Source organism: Chiloscyllium plagiosum, unplaced genomic scaffold (assembly GCF_037043375.1).
Source record: "Chiloscyllium plagiosum isolate Xiang-an unplaced genomic scaffold, Cpla_swu_hap1 HiC_scaffold_39, whole genome shotgun sequence".
Classification (NCBI taxonomy): Eukaryota; Metazoa; Chordata; class Chondrichthyes; order Orectolobiformes; family Hemiscylliidae; genus Chiloscyllium; species Chiloscyllium plagiosum.
In genome coordinates, this window is record NW_028270177.1 from 1,994,095 (window position 1) to 2,014,761 (window position 20,667).

A 20,667-nucleotide genomic window follows, 5' to 3' on the forward strand; every position below is an offset into this window, starting at 1 on the left:
AAATATCACAAAGTATTTGCAGCACAGAAACAGACCCTTTGGCCCAACTGGTATTACTATACCAGTTGGGCCTATACCAGTATTTGCTATAAAAATGTCTCATTCCAACTTTTGATTTTACCTGATCCACAGAGCTTTTTTTTCATGTTTATCAAACTTCCTCTTTAAATGTATTCATGCTATTTATCTCAACCACTTTTGATGGAAGATTTGTTTCTCCTGAATTCCCTATTGGATTTATTAGTGACTACCTTACAATTATAATCCTTAGTTATGGTACCCACAAGTGGAACATTGTCTACCTTATTTCATTATCTTATAAAGCTCTATCAGATCACCATTCATCCTTCAATTTTTGTGCAGAAAATAGCCCTCGCCTTTTTAGTCTTGGATCATTTATAGCAAAATCATTTTTGCAGTTACAAAGACCACAACTAAGCTTGGTAACTATTTTACTATTCAGTTCTTTCCCATTGAGAAATCATAAATCCCTACAGTGTACAAAGAGACCATTTGGCCCATAGAGTCTGCTGTGATCCTCCAAAGAGGATCTCTAGTGCTGTGAGGTAGTAGTGCTAACCACTGTGCCACTATTAAACTGTTCTTAGTTTCTGGTTTTGTTAACCTGTGCAACCACTTTGTGATGTGGTAAAATGAACAGTAGATTTAGATCAATAACTCGAGCACCTTTTAAAATAAGAAAATGTCAGGAGCATTATCAGACAGAAATTGATGATGAACTGAAGGATATATTAGCATAGATGACAAAGTTTTGATCATGAGGGTGTCAGATTTTAACTGTGTAGCTTTTAGTGAGCTCAAGTGAAATCAGTCATGATTTAATATTTTAACCTTCAGTTCTATTTACAGAACTCCTAGGTAATGAAGTACTGATCCAAGAACATGAATTCAGATTCCACTACAACAGCAGGGAATCTGAATTTAGTTAAAATAAAACCTGGAATAAATAGTTGCTACTGTGACCTTGGAATACTCGATATTGTCAGGAAAACCCACCTGGACACTATTCCTTCAGAGAAGGAAATTTACTGTCTTTAATCAAAGGTTGACAATTCACTATAGTAGTTATATGGAGGAAGAAATCATAATTACTAGGCTATTGCCCACAAATGAATTTAAAATTGAAAGTTTGGTTTTGCTGATGCGCAAGTTAAACGTCAAGCATTCTCTCAGATGAGGAAAGGGAAATTGCAATAATTTTCTTTTCAGCGAGCTATTGAAACATAAAATATGTTAACAGTAGCAACTGTAGCATAGTCATTTTAAAGGGCACTTTTAAAATGGTACAGAAAAAAGTAATTCAAGTTCACAGTTCCAGTTGAAGGAAACCACAAGCTTTTTGGTTTACTGCGATGACTATGGTTTTAGTGAGCGAGAACTTGTAAACGTTAACTTTGCTTCAGTTTAGGAAAACAAGATATTAGTTTTGAAGCAGTGAGGTCAAACCCAATGAAGATGCAGCTGTCATCAAGCTGTCCAACAGTAGTTCATTTAAAATAATTTCAGTTACAGTAGCACAAAAAAAAATCTCTGCAATACCAATGGGCTGGACTTCAAACCTGCACCTAACTGTGTGCTCCTAATTAACATTTATCTTTGTAGCTAAGGACATGCTGCCTACATTAAAGACAGCAGAACTATTAAAGGATTCCACAGATTTGCATCACATACAGGGTAATCCCCATATCCATGGAATGGTTTGCCTCTGTTTCGATATACTGCATTCCAAACATATTACAGGGAACCTTACAGAGCCAGGGAGGTCAGTTTCCCATTTAAATGAATAGGTTAGCACCTATCCGTGGATCCGGGCTTCTGCAGTGGGACTTGGAACATATTCACTGTGGGTATGGGGGGGGACTACTGTAGTCTCTTCCACAGAAATGTTCACCGAACTAACTCAATTTCAGAATTTTAAGTATGATTAATCAGGGATGCATTATTGTACATACTAAGACAATATGAGGCTCTCTTTTCATTCAGAAACACATTTTGAAAGCATACCAGCCCCTTACATCACTGAAAATAGTTGAATTAAATTGTGACACAGCTGTCACAAATGAGGCAGTACAAAAATCAGATGATTAATGAATCATTCAGATTTGAGGCATAGCTCGTTTGTGACTCTCAACTCTATTCTAAGCCAAGAGTAGTTGTACCAAATAACCAATGTGCTAAACATACAAATCACTTGTCTTGTGTCTGAGATTGTTTCATTCTGGTTGGTCTATACTGAAAATTTAGAAGAATTTGTTGAGGAAAGTACACAAATTGTAGAGTACCACAAATCTTTTTACCTAGGTTGTGTGGTGAAAAGAAACGATTGAGATTTTCTTCTACTTTAACAATAACCCAAAAAGTCAGCTTATTAAAAATAGATTTTGTAAAAAAGATTTTCTTTTGGCACTATATGATCCCAGGTAGATTTTGTAGCATTTTTTTTCTTTTGAAACAGCCACATGGCCCTTGCTGTATCTTTGTGCACAGCACTTCCAGCAAATTACTGCTTTTAAAAAGTAAGGTCCTCAAAAGCGAACCAAATACAGTTTCTATTCTAATCATATTCTATCAGCACTGCTACTGGAAAAGTCTGTCTGCAGAGGGGCAATGTTGTGTTCATACGCTGCATACTCTGAGTTCCCACTGCTGGCCAACTTTAGCTGCTGAGCGGCATGGGAGAGTTGAAATGCAGCATCAGGATGGGCGGTGTCTGGGAGGAGCGTGCATTCACGATCCAACATATCAGCTACACCTTTCAGTAGGTCCAGAAATCCAAATGCGAGCGCTGCTTTTCTCAACCGATTTAGTTCCTGTAAAAGGAAATGCACAGACTGAAAGCTGTTTTGCTTTTAAACTGTGAAGAGAGTGCTCATCAAGTAAAGGTCCAATGCAAGGAACAGACAGGGTCAGAAAACAGCAATTACCATGCAGAGGACAAGCAATGCTGCTCCTATCAACCTTAACATGACCAAATCTCTTCCTGCACCAGTGAAGACAATTTCAACTTGATTTCAGTTTCACTGAAGCATATTCAGTCACCTTCAGTTGTGTCTCCCATCATTTAATAAAAATTTAAATAAAATTCTCCTAATCTTATTTCATGATTTAAAGAAATGCAATTCCAATTGAGATTAGCCTGGATTCAAATCCTGATCCTAAAGATGGATTCTAAAGCAGCCATTCTACCTAGGACCCTGAGAGTTTTATTTTTCTGTCATAAGCAATTCCTATCTGCGTGGGAGGTAGTAAGGGTGGAGGTTACAAGTGGGAGATTCGCTAAGTTCACATGAGGCATGGTGTGAAGGGATCAAATCCTGAGGACAGTGACCAGCCACACACATTTGCAAGAAAGCCTGCAATCAATGCATGACGGAAGATACTAGGAGTAATTTTTGGGATTAAAATATTCTGATTTTGTACAGGAATTATTCAAGTTTCCAGGTGTTGCAAGATAAGACAAAAAAAAATGTTGTCAGTACTTGGCTACAGTTGGGGCAGGGAAGGTCAAAGTTTAAGGTGCAAATTCTGTATCAGAAGCTGATCACCAATTGTTCCAATAGTTTTTAATCATTTGAGCTACAAATTCTTTGTAACGGAACACAAGCTGGTCAGGGAGTCAAAGGGAAATAGAGTCTGTAAACTGCTCTAAGTTCCATTTTAATAATTTCAACGGGAGTAAAATCTGAACTTTCTTGTGTGCAATTGTTTATTCCGTTCAATAAACGTGAAACGTGAAGGATGCAGGCTTTCTTCTCTCTGCTGTTTACATTGCAATAATATCATGTTTTATCAACACTACACACCAAGTGGCAAATTCCAGCAGGGAGAGAATTAACCAGCAAATCTTTCCCACCTTGTTGCAGAGATGTATAGAAATTTTACAGCGAATACAATCCCTTTAATTTTAGATTTGATTGTTTACTCACAGCTTTAATTTAAATTCATTTGCTAACTCAAATTGACAGAGAACCAACCCCACTTACTTTCATTGATAAAGTTTACATGAGAGAAAAAAGACTACTTGGCCTATCATGTCTGCACCAGCTAAAAATCAGCCAGTCTAATCCTACTACCCACTTACCTTATAAAATGTTTGTGTTTTTTCTGGAAGTTTCCGAGCATTTCTTAAGATCTTCTGAACATCAGTCTAAAGGCAAAAGAGAAAATGTTAAGAGACAAGTAAGGGATTCCTGAAAGGCTGTACTTTATTCATTCACTTTATGAAGATATCCAAATTGAACAGCTAAATGCTGACAATTTAATGTGAATCGACATTTCGGGCATAAGCCCTTCTTCAGGAAGGGCTTACGCCCGAAACATCGATTCTCCTGCTCCTTTGATGCTGCCTGACAATAGACAATAGGTGCAGGAATAGGCCATTCAGCCCTTCGAGCCTGCACCGCCATTCAATATGATCATGGCTGATCATTCCTAATCAGTATCCTGTTCCTGCCTTATCTCCATAGCCCTTGATTCCACTGTCTTTGAGAGCTCTATCCAACTCTTTCTTAAATGAATCCAGAGACTGGGCCTCCACTGCCCTCTGGGGCAGAGCATTCCACACAGCCACCACTCTCTGGGTGAAGACGTTTCTCCTCATCTCTGTCCTAAATTGTCTACCCCGTATTTTTAGGCTGTGTCCTCTGGTTCGGCACTCACCCATCAGCGGAAACATGTTTCCTGCTGCCAGAGTGTCCAATCCTTTAATAATCTTATATGTCTCAATCAGATCCCATCTCAGTCTTCTAAACTCAAGGGTATACAAGCCCAGTCGCTTCAGTCTTTCAGTGTAAGGTAATCGTGCCATTCCAGGAATTGACCTCGTGAATCTACGCTGCACTCCCTCAATAGCCAGAATGTCTTTCCTCAAATTTGGAGAACAGAACTGCACACAGTACTCCAGGTGTGGTCTCACCAGGGCCCTGTACAGCTGCAGAAGCATCTCTTTGCTTCTATACTCAATTCCTCTTGTTATGAAGGCAAGCATGCTATTAGCCTTCTTCACTACCTGCTGTACCTGCATGCTGGCCTTCATTGACTGGTGTATAAGAACACCCAGATCTCTCTGTACTGCCCCTTTACCTAAATTGATTCCATTGAGGTAGTAATCTGCCTTCTTGTTCTTGCCACCAAAGTGGATAACCATACATTTATCCACAGTAAACTGCATCTGCCATGCATCTGCCCACTCACCTAACTTGTCCAGGTCACCCTGTAATCTCCTAACATCCTCATCACATTTCACCCTGCCATCCAGCTTTGTATCATCAGCAAATTTGCTAATGTTATTGCTGATACCATCTTCTATATCATTAACATATATTGTAAAAAGCTGCGATCCCAGCACGGATCCCTGCGGTACCCCAATGGTCACTGCCTGCCATTCCGAAATGGAGCCGTTTATCACTACCCTTTGTTTCCTATCAGCCAACCAATTTTCAATCCAACCTAGTACTTTGCCCCCAATACCATGCGCCCTAATTTTACTCACTAACCTCCTGTGTGGGACTTTATTAAAAGCTTTCTGAAAGTCCAGGTACTCTACATCTACTGGATCTCCCTCGTTCATCTTCAGAGTTACATCCTCAAAAAATTCAAGAAGATTAGTCAAGCATGATTTCCCCTTCATAAATCCATGCTGACTCTGTCCTATCCTGTTACTACTATCCAGATGTGCCGTAATTTCATCCTTTATAATAGACTCCAGCATCTTTCCTACCACTGAGGTCAGACTAACTGGTCTATAATTTCCTGCTTTCTCTCTCCCACCTTTCTTAAAAAGTGGTATAACATTAGCCACCCTCCAATCCTCAGGAACCGACCCCGAATCTATCGAACTCTGGCTACACTGACTACACTTCAGAAGAGATTCATTGGCTGTAAAATTTGGAGAGGGGTGGGGATTTGGAAAAGTGGTCTAAAAATACAAGTCTTCTCTCTTTAGTGGAAGGCTAACAATGGTACTGTAAATGTTCATAGCACCCCTCTGACCAAGTCCGTCGTTGTCTTTAGTGGGGCTAATGGCTAGGCTCCTTTGTCGGAGAAGCAGATTTCCCAGTGAAGGTGTGAGCTGGAGATATTGTACCTGTTGCTTGATGAACTTTCCCCAACGGATCGGTCATTCCCAGCCTATCCCCTCCTTTTCAACACGATTTGCAATTTAAATGATTCGCATGGAACTACTGTCTTGCAACGGTGAAAGGGCAGCCAGAATCGAATGGTCTTGCTCACACTTCTTGACCTGCTGCGCTTTCCCAGCAACACATTTTTCAGCTCTGATCTCCAGGATCTGCAGTCCTCACTTTCTCCCAATTTAATGTGATTCTGGCATGTTACAAAGGACAGCCAAATTATACACATTAGCCAAACTACAGTACAAGTTTGAGCCGCAACTGGGACCAGCCTAGGAGAAGGCAACTTCAGCAATTAGTTTAGTACTTGTCAAATTTGCTACATAATCAATGCACATTCCAATATATTATCAGATTCAAGATACATAAAGCAAGAACTAAAAAAGAACCACGAGCACGAATTATGAAATAATCCACCGTGCTAGCAAACATTAAGAACAAAGGAGAAATATTCTGGCATTGTCCATGTGGATGACAGTTTACAACTGAGTCTGTAAAACTGTTCAAGCTGCAAAACGTCCAATTATCAATCAGTGCAGTGAGATAAGTCATTCAGATAGTCAGGATAATATGGCAATGATCCAGTACCATCCATACCTGCAGTCCACTGGGCTTAATCCATACAGTGACATTCTGAGCATAACTGCGCTTTGTCCTAGGCTGTATGGGGAAAGGGCTTTTGCTGTCATCTTCACCATAGGGATTTTCCTCAGCATCTGAAATTAAACAAAACAGTGGTTTACTATTACAAACAAACACAGAGAAGATGGTTTGCAACATGGCATGAATAGACCTAGATTCACAGAAAATCCACTTTGAAACTCACCCAAAATGGGCCCCAACTGCGACATCTTTCCAAGCCAGGGAAGAGGTTCTGGACCAGGCTCAAAAAGGGACATCATCAGATTGGACTTCTTTTTGCTATCAGCCTGAGAATACAGCATTCCATACCAGTCTGGTCTGATCAAATCAATGAAAGATCACCATCAAATCAGCATATTAATGAAGTACATTTTCTAGGCTTCAACATCTGAATGTGGGTGAGAGTCAGCAGTGGAAAGCCTTCTATTTATACAGACAATTGCTTGCTGTACTTATTGCCTAGCAATGTGAATTATTACAACCAGTGAGCTTTTTTGGGGGTCATTCTACTGATCTTTCAGCCGTCAGATGAATAATTATAAACCTTGAACTTGGGCACGTTGAGAAGCAATCTGTTTTGTTTGTGACAGTCAGTGTATGTGACAGAGTAGAGCTGAAGGATATTTGCCAAAGTATTCAGTCAATGTCAAGACTTTTCCTGGACATTCAAACCCTGCAGAGTGCAGGTACCTGATCTTGAAACAATTCTCTGGTTTCTCCAGTGCTGGTGTTTCTGAATGAAAGGCTGACTGGTTGAAGAAACTGAGGAGGCCCTGCCTACCGATCAACAACTGATAGTATGGTGTATGTGGGGAGGGGATGCACAGCTAAACTCTGCACTCCCCTACATCTCGCCCATCCTAGGGAAGGGGTGAAAACATCTTTGTGACATCCTTCCATAGCACTGGAGGAGGGCAGCGCCCGATCATTAGATTTGTTCTCTGTTGAGACAATGTCTAAGGCACTGCTGAGGTCAGCAAGTCTAACACAGCCTTACTGCGTCAATAAAGCAGCTGAGTTCAAGACCTCAGACCAGAACCGTAATCCTAAACAAGGCCTTGGAATGTATGAAAAGTCAGGAAAATACATTATGGTTGTCAATAATAATTTGCCACTAACATCTTTCATGTTTTTGCCAGCATGGCCCTCTCAGAGTTAGTGTTTTTTTGTTACTTTCAGAGCATGTTAGTGTACAGCTCCTCACCCAAGCAGCACTATAGCCACCATCCCTTCGACTTTGAGGCTGCCATGCAGCAAAACACAAAACGATGGCATCTTTCCAGCTATTTGAGAAGCAGAGGTTTCATCTTCAGTTTCTTCAGGTAACCCACTCCCCAGGTCATCACCTTCTACCAAAGCAAAGGGAAACAAACACTTAGTGATGACACATTCACCCTCTGTTCTCTAACAGCACTACAATAACACAATGTGACTGCATCACTTTTACCCTGTCATAAAGTCACCTCAATCTTGCAAGGCACCAACTTCTACACATTTGCCTGTAAAATTCCCATCTTTGCAAAACTGGCAGAAGGCGAATCCTAGTTTCATATCAATGCAGTGAGATGGAGCCTGCACAAGGTAGTGCAGGCAAGCAACCCAGAACCATTCCAAAAAGAGAGAGCTGGTATAATAGGGGGACAGTAACTTCTGAATAGATAGGCCACTGGGGTCCCTCCACTCTCTGGTATGGGCAAATCTTTCACCAAGCTTCCAATCAGAATATAAGCGAGCTGCAGTTTGCCCAAAGACAAAGAGCTGCATCTCATTCTACTTTATACATGTTTCTGAAAACATCTATTGATTACAGTCAGTGATAAAGAACCAAGGAAATAAACCAGCCAATCGTGCGGGCATAAACAGGCTGACATTTTGGACAAGTAGCAGGAAACCCTGCTTCATACAAGTTGTGACCAACACACACAAACGAGAATGAGGTAGTTTTTGTCAAAACTTTCACATCAGGCTGTGCAAAAGTGCTTTACAGTCAGTTACATTTCTTATGAAATGAAGTCACTGTTGTGATGGAGGAAATGCAGCAGCCATGTTGTGCACAGCAAGATCCAAAAAAAAACAATAATGAGATCATGATGGGCTGAGAGATGGCAGATGGAGTTTAATTCAGATAAATGCAAGGTGCTACATTTTGGGAAAGCAAATCTTAGCAGGACTTATACACTTAATGGTAAGGTCCTAGGGAGTGTTTCTAAACAAAGAGACCTTGGAGTGCAGGTTCATAGCTCCTTGAAAGTGGAGACGCAGGTAGATAGGATAGTGAAGGCGGCGTTTGGTATGCTTTCCTTTATTGGTCAGAGTACTGAGTACAGGAGTTGGGAGGTCATGTTGCGGCTGTACAGGACATTGGTTAGGCCACTGTTGGAATGTTGCGTGCAATTCTGGTCTCCTTCCTATCAGAAAGATGTTGTGAAACTTGAAAGGATTCAGAAAAGATTTACAAGGATGTTGCCAGGGTTGGAGGATTTGAGCTATAGGGAGAGGTTGAACAGGCTGGGGCTGTTTTCCCTGGAGCGTCGGAGGCTAAGGGCTGACCTTATAGAGGTTTACAAAATTATGAGGGGCATGGATAGGATAAATAGACTAAGTCTTTTTCCTGGGGTGGGGGAGTCCAGAACTAGAGGATATAGGTTTAGGGTGAGAGGGGAAAGATATAAGAGAGACCTAAGGGGCAGTTTTTTCACTCAGAGGGTGGTATGTGTATGGAATGAGTTTCCAGAGAATGAGGCTGGTACAATTGCAACATTTAAGAGGCATTTGGATGGGTATATGAATAGGAAGGGTTTGGAGGGATATGGGCCGGCAGGTGGGACTAATTGGGTTGGGATATCTGGTCGGCTTGGACAGGTTGGACCGAAGGGTCTATTTCCAGGCTGTAAATCTCTATGACCTCTATGATGAGCTAATCTGTTTTAGATATGCTGACTGAAGGTTAAATATTGGCCAGCACACCAGATTTTCCTGCTCTTTTCCGAAGTGCAGATCAATCTTTTATGGTCACGCGGAAAGGCAAATACCTAATATCAAAAATGGCAGCATTCCTCAGTAATACCCTACAGTGTCAGACTGGACTTTGTGCTCAAGTCTTTGAAGTCAGACTTAACCCAGAACCTTCTGATTCAGTGGCAAGAGGATACCACGAAGCCTAGCTGACAATTCGAATGGATTCTAGTTGGAGTAATGGAAACCGTGCTTCACAGTGACAACTCCTCCCAAAGTTCACTGACAGGTCAGGTCTGTGTAGCTAACACTTTCAAATGCCAAGTAACAGAAGGAAAAAAGACCAAGCACCCACCTTTAGTCAGGGCTATGGGTAAAACCAAATGACGAGAAAGTACGGGTGGACTGGCAATATCAGCGATTTTTATAAATCCCACTATATCCAGCTCTGAGAATGGAAAGAAACATCCAGTGAAAAATACAAACATAATCAGCTCCCCACTCCATCCTAAACCTGGAGCTTAAAGATCGCTAACCCTGAGCTCATACACACATTGTTAACGGGAGCTATTGCTGGGTTGTTCAGAAGGTATGCAGCTCTCTGCATCCAGTGGTATGTACACAGCCCCAGCAATTTCACAGCGAAGCAAGACACCCTGCTTGGTGTACAGCAACCTCTTAATTACAACAGGAAGCAGATCACAAGAATGCTCATCCACTCCGCACTTTGCTATGAGGTTCCCCAGTTTGACAACAGACATTAACATAGTGGGGACATAGTCAGCCTACCTGTTGTGAATCTGTGATTTGGAGATGCCAGTGTTGGACTGGGCTGTACAAAGTTAAAAATCTCACAACACCAGGTTATAGTCCATCAGGTTTAATTGGAAGCACACTTGCTTTTGGAGCGACGCTCCTTCATCAGGTGATAGTGGAGGGCTCAATCCTAACACACAGAATTTATAGCAAAAATTTACAGTGTGATGTAACTGAAATTATACATTGAAAAATTGATTGTTAAGTCTTTCATCTGTTAGTATACCATATAGTTTCACTTCTTTCATGTGCAAATCACAAAACCTTTTTTTAAAAGTTGCATTCTCAGGTTAGCTGTTAACAATGGGCGATAGCTAGACAATATGTTGAAGATGTTGGCCCCCTGTGTTCTCTGTCTATGCCATGATGTTTAGATTGATTCTAATCTAAAAAGTGAGATAACGGAGTTTTACATAAATTCATGCAGTTTTTGAGCAAAGTACAATGTAACCCTGAAAGTACAAATTCACCCCACATAATATATGTGTGCATGTGGGTCTTTGTCTGTGTCTGTCTGGGTTGGGGGTTGTGAGTGTGAGAAAGTGTATGTGTGTAATGAGTGTAGAGTGTCTTAAGTCTGTGAAGGGGTGCATGTGGAGTGTGGGAGTGTCTGTGTCTGTAAGGGTGTGTGTGGGTGTCTGTGGGCGCGTCTGTGTATATGTGTGTCCGTGTGTGTGTGTGTCAAAGGTGTCAACTTGGACCCCACCGGAGGGCTTGACATGTTTGCTCAATCAGGAATGTTCCCGGTTTGACTGGTCCATGGGTGCTGAGTTTCTGTAAGAAATTCATAGTGTCGCGACAGAAGCTGGGGATCCCTTGTACAATAGGCATCAAAATGCCTTCAACATAGCTGGAGAGATTCTCACATAGGGTCCCATTGCCCCACACGATGGGACGTCCCAGTGTGTTGACTTTGTGTACCTTTGGAAGGCAGTAGACGTCGCCAACACGAGAAGCACGTGGGATGAGGGCGCGTAGGGAACTCTGAAGAATTGGATCTAAAGTTCTGATCAGTGTATTTAATTCTCGGGTGTGTTCTTTGGTCGGATCAGCTGGTAGTTGCCTGTAGTGTTCCTGGTTGTTCAGTTGTCGGTACACTTCCTTACAGTAATCTGTTCTATCCTGAATTACAATGACTCCTCCTTTATCTGCTGGTTTGATGACAATGTTGTGATTGGTTTTGAGAGCCTGGATGACATTGCGCTGTGAACGGGTGATATTTTGCTCTAACTTGTGGGTGCGGCTGATGAATCTGGCATTTAAATATTTCCTGACTGTTTGAGCAAACATGTCAAGCCCAGGGCAGCGGTCCTCGGTGGGATCCAAGTTGACACCTTCTTTGATACATGGACACGCATATACACAGACATGCACACATACACCCACACACACCCTTATAGACATACACATCCCACATGCACCCCTTCACAAACTTAAGACACTCTACACTCACTACACACATGCACTTTCTCACACTCACAACCCCCAACCCAGACAGACACACACACACACAGACAAAGATCCACATGCACACATATTTTGTGGGGTGAATTTGTACTTGCAGGGTTAAATTGTACTTTGCTCAAAAACTGCATGCATTCATGAAGAACTCGGAGCTCAAAAACTGCATGAATTCATGTAAAACTCCGTTATCTCACTTTTTAGATTAGAATCAATCTAAACATCATGGCATAGACAGAGAACACAGGGGGCTAACACCTTCAACATATTGTCTAGCTATCACCCATTGTTAACAGCTAACCTGAGAATGCAACTTTTAAAAAAAGGTTTTGTGATTTACACATGAAAGAAGTGAAACTATCACAGTATACTAACAGATGAAAGACTTAACAATCAATTTTTCAATGTATAATTTCAGTTACATCACACTGTAAATTTTTGCTATAAATTCTGTGTGTTACGATTGAGCCCTCCACTATCACCTGATGAAGAAGTAACGCTCCGAAAACTAGTGTGCTTCCAATTAAACCTGTTGGACTATAATCTGGTGTTGTGTGATTTTTAACTGTTGTGAATCTGACAGTTCAGGAGAAACTATCTAGACCATGTTGAGAATAAGGGTGACACAATGAGGGTGACCTCATGCAAACCCTCTCCCACTGCTAATAAATGCAGGAAGACATTCTTCTTCTCCTGGAAAAATTCTGGCAAGGTGTTCCTTAGAAAGAACGCTGGAAGAATGTCTACCTAATGATGCAACACTGGGCAGAGTTAAACTGCTTCTTGGGGTTGAAGGTTCCCCATGGTACAAGAGAGGAAGAGATCATTCAGTCCATAATGCAGCTTGGGACAGAGCTATTCAGTAAGTCACACTCCCTGCTCTTTTGTCATAGCCCAGTGAATTTCCTCTTGCCAAATATTTACATAATAATCTTTTGAAAATTGTTGTCAAGTATACTCTGGACTAAGTGAAAACAGACTGCCTTCCCTTAAGGACAGTTATTCACACTTTTCAGATTTAAAAAACAATTAAGTTCAAATTTTTATCAGCCACAGTAGAAATTGAGTTTACATCTTCTACATCACGTGTGTAGTAACACAGCCATTCCAATGCTCTGCTGGTCGATTGAATGTGAACACATGAATGAACAGGAAGTAGATCAATTGACCCTCAAGCTGCTCAGTCATTGATATTGGATTTGATTGTGGTACCTCTGACTCACTTGTTAGTCAAAGGATCTATCTACCGTCTCTTAAAAATATTCAAAGACACCTTCTTCGCCATTCTTTGGGGAAGAGAATTTCACACACACAACATTCTAACCTTCAAATTAAATGGAAGACCCATTATTTTTAAACTGTGTTCCCCAGTTCTCAACCTTCTAAACACCAATGGATACAGTCCCACCGGGTCCAGCCTTTATCATATGATAGAAGACTCTTTAATTAAGAGTATCAGTGAAGAGAATCCTCTCTGAACAGCTTCCAACACTTTTCTTTCACAAATAAAGAGAGCAAAACTGTACAGAGTGTCCTCCTTAAAGCTGGGGTTGTATTCCTGAAAATTGCAACTTTAAATTAAAAGACTAAATGCAGCATTAATTCCCATAGGAAACAAGGTTTAAAAAGGAGTTGGGTTTCAAAGGACCTCTCTCATCAGAGAAGAGAAATTTAAAATATTATACATGTGCTGTCTAAGTTAAAAATCAGCATCTCCTCTAAATGGTTAAACTCTTACATTGGTAAATGAAATAGCTTTTAAAATAAGTTTTAAAATTTAAAAATACAGAAGAAAAATGTAATATTGTGCAGTAGTGTTGGATTGGCAAAACTTTATTTAATGGCAGAGGCTCCTTGGTACAGCTAGATTCCTGGGGGACGAGAGACAGGGATAACTAGCAAGGCCATGAGACAGACATGAGCCCAGCCGGGGCAGGACAAAAGGGAGCAAGGGAGTGATGGAATTCAACAACACACACAAATGACACCAAAACAAAGATGGCATTGCAAGATGAAAGCAGAAGGGACCAAAGAATAAATTCCATTCAAACAAAAATAATGTTAAGCAGGGAAATGTTAGATGAGACTACTTGTACTCTGGTTTCACCAATACTCTGTATAACTGCAGCAACAATCTCTTCACTTTTATATTCTAAACAACTTGCAATGATCAACAACTTTCTCTTTGCTTCCTAATCACTTGCTGTAGCTGCAAATTAATTCACTGTTACTCTTATACCAGGACATCCAAATCTGCAATTTCTCTCCATTTAATAATATCCTGCTTTTCTATTCTTCCTGCCAAAGTGGACTTTCCCACATTATATTCCAGCTAATGATATCTTTTAAAGCTTCAACCAAGTCACTGATACCAATTCTAAATAGCCAAGGTCCCGAAAATGAACCCTGTGATACTGCCTTCTGGAAACCAAAGGACACCACATCTGAAAATTCCCATTTATCTTTGCTTGTTACATCCTCAAAGAGCTTTAATAAATTAGTCATAATGAGCCATATTGACTGTGCCTGATGGTACACAATAGCCTCCACCATAGCCTCCTTAATAATAGATTCCACCATTTTCCCCAATGAGAGATGTTAAGTGGATTAGTCTATATTTTCCTGCTTTCTTGACTCACTCCTTTCTTGAATACAGTCGGTTCTGATATAATTCGATAGTTCCACTATTGTGTGATCTCACATCTTAAGAAAATCGCACAATGTCCGTGCCATTTAAACTAATGGGGCCCGAATCGTGTTATAGCCAATACAGGTAAGGAAAGTCTGCGTTCTACAAATGACTGTGTAGATTCTTCAATCACATTGAAGAAACATGCATTACAGCAGAACTGACTGTAGGAATCTATTTACTATGTTCCCATTCTGATAGAACACTTCCCCCGAATCCATCAAAAATTCATACCAATGCATCCCCTATCGCAGCAGCCACTTTTAAGATCCTGGAATAAAGTCCATCAGTATCTAGGATCTCAGTTTTTAGTTTTAATAATTTTCTCAGCATCTTTTCCTCCCTCTCTTTCATCTCCCAGAATGGCAGAATTGTTACAGCCCAGAAGGTGGCCATCACGTTCATGTTGGCCTTCTAAGGAACAATTCGTGTGCTGTCAGTCCCAAAGCTTCTCCCCACATCTTCCTCCTCTTCAGACACTTAGAATGTTTACAAAAATTAGAAAGGTTTACAGTTCAGAAGGAGACCATTCTGCCCATCATGCCCATGCCAGATGATAACCCAGCCTCCATACTAATCCCATTTTCCAACACTTGGTCCATATTCCTGGAGGTTAGGGGACCTCAGGGATGTATCCAGACGAGCATGCAAGGTACATAGGAGCATAACAAAGTCACCCATTAAGCCTGATATCCCCAAAACAGCCTGAAAAATTCAATCACAGAATCAGGTGTAGGGGAGATTAATTGGAGAAATGGCACCCAGGAAGCAAGATACGTGGAATTGGTGAGGAGCTTCTGATATATGGTTGTTTCTGGGACGTTATTTATAGCTTTGCCTGTGAAGACTGAGGCAAAATACCTGCTCAATACTCACCAACCAATTCTCTGCTTTCTTGTGAAATCTCACAGATTTTTGTGGTAGCCAGGAGACACCAGTTGATCCAGTATCCTACCACCTTTCCATCCCTGTTACCCCACCAAAAACTACTGTTCCTGTCCAGCCCACTCAGCTTCTCTCAGCTCTACAGCCAACCCAATTCCCAGTATATATAACTGGAACAATTTATAGTAACACATTCAGTGGCAGCAAGCTAACCATGTCAATCAGAATAAAGGAAACTGCGCTTTGCTTATTCCACGTTTGAACATCAGAATCCTGGCGTTAACATTAGTGATTTAAAAAAGCAGTCTCTGGTTCTCCCCCACCAGCATTGATATTGATGAACAGGAAGATTCATATAAAGAATAAAAAGCCAACTAAGAGGTAGAGACAGCCCATCAAACAGGTCGATCTACCTGAGCAGACTCACCTGTGTTGATAGTCTTTGGGACAGGCTCCAGTTCTTCATCAATGATGACAGGTTCTGGCCTCGGAAACATTTGCATGTCAGATACCAGGTGACCACATTTCAGCACAGCATGGAAAGGAGAGTAGGCCTGGTCAATCAGTTTGCTATAATACGGAAAAAAGTCACAACATTGTGATCCAAGATGAACACTGATGACATTCTGCTCCCCAACCTCTGTCTGGATATTTAATACTCTTTGATACCTCCATCTGGATATTTAACATTTCTCCTACTTCCACCTTTATAATTAAAATGTTGTTCCTTACAGTTGGGCTCCAAGGTTGTGTAGTAGGTCTTAGAAAACCCCAATCTGTAGCTAGTAAACTCTGAAGGTGAAGCAGCTACTGGACTGGTTCCCTCTCTGATTTGACCTCTCTTGCTCGGTCGAGAGTGTGAATGTCTAGATTCATTTCCCTCTCTGCTAAGCAGCAGGAAGTCCTTGTGTAAAGAATCAGACAAATTTGTGTGGCTAGGCTTCTGTGCACGAAACCTATAGATTATTGGTCATGATGAACTTTATCAGAAATGTTTCAATAATTTTTTTTGGAAACAAAGTTTGATGTGCACAATGTAACTGTATAATAATTGTGCTTACTTGTTTGTAGGCAGTAAGCCTTCAGCAGAAATTCACTTGAGCTCCTTTAAATAGACACAGATTAAACTTTGCAAGTAAACTAATGAAACATACGTTTGTAATGTGTAATTCTACAAATAAATATACAAGTACGTAAACACCAGTTCCAGTTAATCCTTCGCCACGTGGTTTTCTGGGAATGAAAATAGCGATTCTGAAAAAAAACTATTTTTATCATTTGTTTCTTGTAACAGTTCAGTCCTGAATATTTTTAAAGGATAAATATACAGAATAAGTCTAAGCCTTCAGAATGTGAACTTTCAGATTAGAGCAAGAGTGGTTTCCTGCTGGAGTACAATGGGCAGGAGGATCAGAATCAATGGACAGGGAAAATGCCAACCTCTATCACACTGCAGTCTATTTTAAACATGACACTTGAAAGGTCTCGAGTCTATTATCAAGGAAGGAATAGCAAGGTATCTAGATAGAAATTGGTTGGACAGATGCAGCATGAAGGGCAGATCATGCTTAACTATTTTTAGGAATTCTATGAAGACATTATGAGCATGGTGGACAACAGGACCCAGTAGACGTAGTGCATCTACATTTCCAAAAGGCCTTCGACAAGGTGCCGCACAAACAGACTGCTGCATAAGATAAAGATGCATGGCGTTACAGGTAAAGTATTAGCATGGATAGAGAATTGGTTAACTAACAGGAAGCAAAGAGTGGGGATAAATGAGTGCTTTTCAGGTTGATAATCATTAGCAAGTGGTGTGCCTCAGGGATCAGTGTTGGGACTGCAATTATTCACAATTTACATAGATGATTTGGAGTTGGGGACCACGTGTAGTGTGTCAAAGTTTGCAGATGACACTAAGATGAGTTGCAGAGCGAAGTGTGCAGAGGACTGTGCAACTTTGCAGAGGAACATAGATACTTTAAGTGAATGGGCAAAGATCTGGCAGATGGAATACAATGTTAATAAATGGTAAAGTCACTAATTTTGGTAGCAATAACAGTAAAAAGGGCTATTGAGAATGGTATAAAATTGCAACATATTGCTATGCAGAGGGACCTGGGTGTCATTGTGCATGAATCACAGTGGGTTAGCCTGCAGGTACAATGAGTAATTTGAAAGCTAAAATTCCATTAGCCTTCCTTTGTTAGAGGGATTCAGTTTAAAAGCAGGGAAGCTATACTGCAGCTGTACAGGGTGCAGGTGAGGCCATACCTGGAGTACTGCATGCAGTTTTGATCTCCTTACTTGAGAAAGCTTGCACCGGCACTAGAGGAGATACAGAGGAGGTTTACTAGGTTGATTCCGGAGTTGAGGGGATTGGCTTTTGAGAAGAGACTGAGTAGACTGGGATTATATTCATTAGAATTTAGAAGAATGAGGTGGGATCTTATAGAAACATATAAAATTATGAAGGGAATAAATAAGATAGACGTAGAAAAGATATTTTCACTGGCAGGTGAAACTAAGACAAGACTGAGTCTCCAAATTAGGGGAGCAGATTTAAGACTGAATTGAGAAGTTACTTCTTCACTCAGAGGGTTGTAAATCTGTGGAATTCCCTGCCCAGTGAAGGAGTTGATGCTAATTCAGGAAATGTTTTTAAAGTGAAGATCAATTTTTTTTTAAACAATAAAGGAAATAAGGGATACAGTGAGAGGGTGGGTAAGTGAAGCTGAATCCACAAAAAGATCAGCCATGATCTTATTGAATGGCAGAGTGGGCTCAACGGGTCAGATGGCCTACTCTTGCTCCAAGGTCTTATGTTCTTGATTTAAATCAGCTTGTATTCTGGAGCTGAAGCATGCAAGTTGCCACCAGATCATGATTAAAATGATGATTCTGTACACACGTCACCACAAACAACCACTCACAGAAATCACATACCCAAACATGGATTGCACATTTTTCAAGCAGAGAGGACCATCAATGGTGAAGATCTGCCCCTCGCCATTATTTAAATCTATAAGACGTTCCAGAATATCCAATGTATCGGTGGTCTGCAGCTAAAAGAGACAAATTAACATTTGTTTAGAAAACAATGGACTCCTACTGGTTCACATACACATTCTCTTGTTACAGTCACACAGACTCGTCATTTCTCAAACTTTCCAACTCTCTCACTACAGCCACACTGTTGTTGTGCACGGTATATAGGTACACGCTTTCATCCACCTCATGCTGCTGGAGAATAATTTTCTCCCTGTGGTAGCAGTTAAAATTATAATTGGACAGCATCAAGCTACATACAAACAAAAATAAAAGCAGGAGTAGGTCATTCAGCCTCTTGAGTCCACACAGCCTTCAATCAGAACAGAAGGCTGGCCTGTCTGTAACTTCCAAGCCCACTTGCCTGTCCAGCCCTAATAACTTTCACCACCTCTTCCTTAAAAATATTTAGGCACTCTGTTTCCAGCAGAATTCCACAGATACCGAGGAAAACACTCACCTCATCTTTTTGAAATGGGTGCCACCTCATTTTTAAACAATGACCCTGAGTTATAGATTCTCTTAGACGAGGAAACATCCTCTTTACATCCACTGTCAAGACCCCTCACAATTTTGCATCTTTTAATCAAATCGCCTCAAGTAAAATTCTATTCTATTTCCTAATCACTTGCTTTATCTGCACACTAACCTTTTGAAATTCATGCACGAGGACACTCCGATCCCTCTGCACCGGAGCTCTGAAAACTCTCACCATTTCGAGAATATGCTTCTTTTCTAATCTTGCTGCCAAAATGGACAATTTCACATTTTCCCACTTCATACTCCATTTTCCAAATCTTTGCCTTTTCACAAATTCCTGTGAGAAATGTTTAGCCAATTGGTCTTTAATTTCCTGCTTACCTGTTTCCTTCCCTTTTTGAATAAAGGAGTTAGATTCACTGTCTCCCAATATAATCAAACTATTACTGAATCAAGGGAGGTTTGAAAAATTAAAACTGATACATCAACTATCTCACTACATTTTTTAAAGACTCCACGATGAAGACCATCAGAATCTGGCATTTATCAGCCCACAGTTCTAACAATTTACTATCACTTCTCTGGTGATCGTGACTCATGTAACTCCAGAGACATAGCAAAGTAGTTGACTCCTGACTGCCTTCTGAAATGGCCTATAGCCAGTCAGTTCAAGCCGGCAATTCGGGATGGGCAACAAACACTGAGTGCAGGAGCAGGGACGTCTTGCTGCAATTATACAGGGCCCTAATGGAATATTGTGTTTTAGTCTCCATATCTGAGGAAGGATATTCTGGCTTTTGAGGGAATACAGCAAAGATTTACCAGGCAGGACTGATGCACAAGCAGAAGTTGAATTGGTTGGGCATACATTCACTGGAGTTCAGAAATTGGAGGCTATTGCATAGAAACAATAAAGTTATAACAGGGCTGGACAGTATAGTTGCAGGAAGGATATTGACAATACAGCAGAGTCCGTCACAACGTGTCACAGTCCAAGGGTATCAGCTAAATCATCTAGGACAGAGACGGGGATAAATTTCTTCACCCAGAGAATAGTGAGCCTGTGAAATTTTCAAAAATTTGAGGCCAAAGCACTGTATGATTTCAAGGGTTTGATATAGCACTTGGAGCTAAAGGAATCAAAGGATATGGGGAGAAAGCAGGAACAAGATGCTGAGTTTGTTAATCAGACATGATCATTAAGAAAGCAGGCTCAATGGTCTACTCCTGCTCCAAGTTTCCATATTCAATGCGATTTGCATTTCATATTGATTCAGGTCTATCGGCACTCTCAGTTCAGCTGCTGTATTTTGAATGCAACGTGCATTCTGATTCAGAGCATTCAGTTTTAGCCTTTTATTCTCTTTACAAATTCTAGTCTCATTTGTCGATTTAATCTTAGATTTGTACTTCCGGTCAAGGTCTGTTTATGACCTCTCATGTTAATAACTTTCTCACTGGCCTAGATTCTGCTCTTTGATTAATCACATGTTCCCAAATCTGATTCCTTTCTCCCAACATTCAGCTTAATATGCTCCC

General features: G+C 40.8%; 1 protein-coding gene across 2 annotated transcripts in view; it reads right to left on the reverse strand.

Annotated features, from left to right (window-relative positions):
- Positions 1 to 1,031: 1,031 nt before the first annotated feature.
- ints14 (integrator complex subunit 14) overlaps positions 1,032 to 20,667 on the reverse strand; it is a 30,679-nt gene continuing 11,043 nt past the window's right edge. For both annotated transcript variants that reach the window (XM_043674599.2, XM_043674598.2), the window contains exons 5-12: positions 18,547 to 18,665; positions 16,028 to 16,170; positions 10,105 to 10,197; positions 7,999 to 8,143; positions 6,979 to 7,112; positions 6,750 to 6,868; positions 4,103 to 4,168; positions 1,032 to 2,831 (exon numbers count right to left, since the gene is read on the reverse strand). In XM_043674599.2, the coding sequence (XP_043530534.1) occupies positions 2,580 to 2,831; positions 4,103 to 4,168; positions 6,750 to 6,868; positions 6,979 to 7,112; positions 7,999 to 8,143; positions 10,105 to 10,197; positions 16,028 to 16,170; positions 18,547 to 18,665 (1,071 nt within the window). In that variant the 3' untranslated portion in view covers positions 1,032 to 2,579. The remainder of the gene's footprint in view (positions 2,832 to 4,102; positions 4,169 to 6,749; positions 6,869 to 6,978; positions 7,113 to 7,998; positions 8,144 to 10,104; positions 10,198 to 16,027; positions 16,171 to 18,546; positions 18,666 to 20,667) is intronic.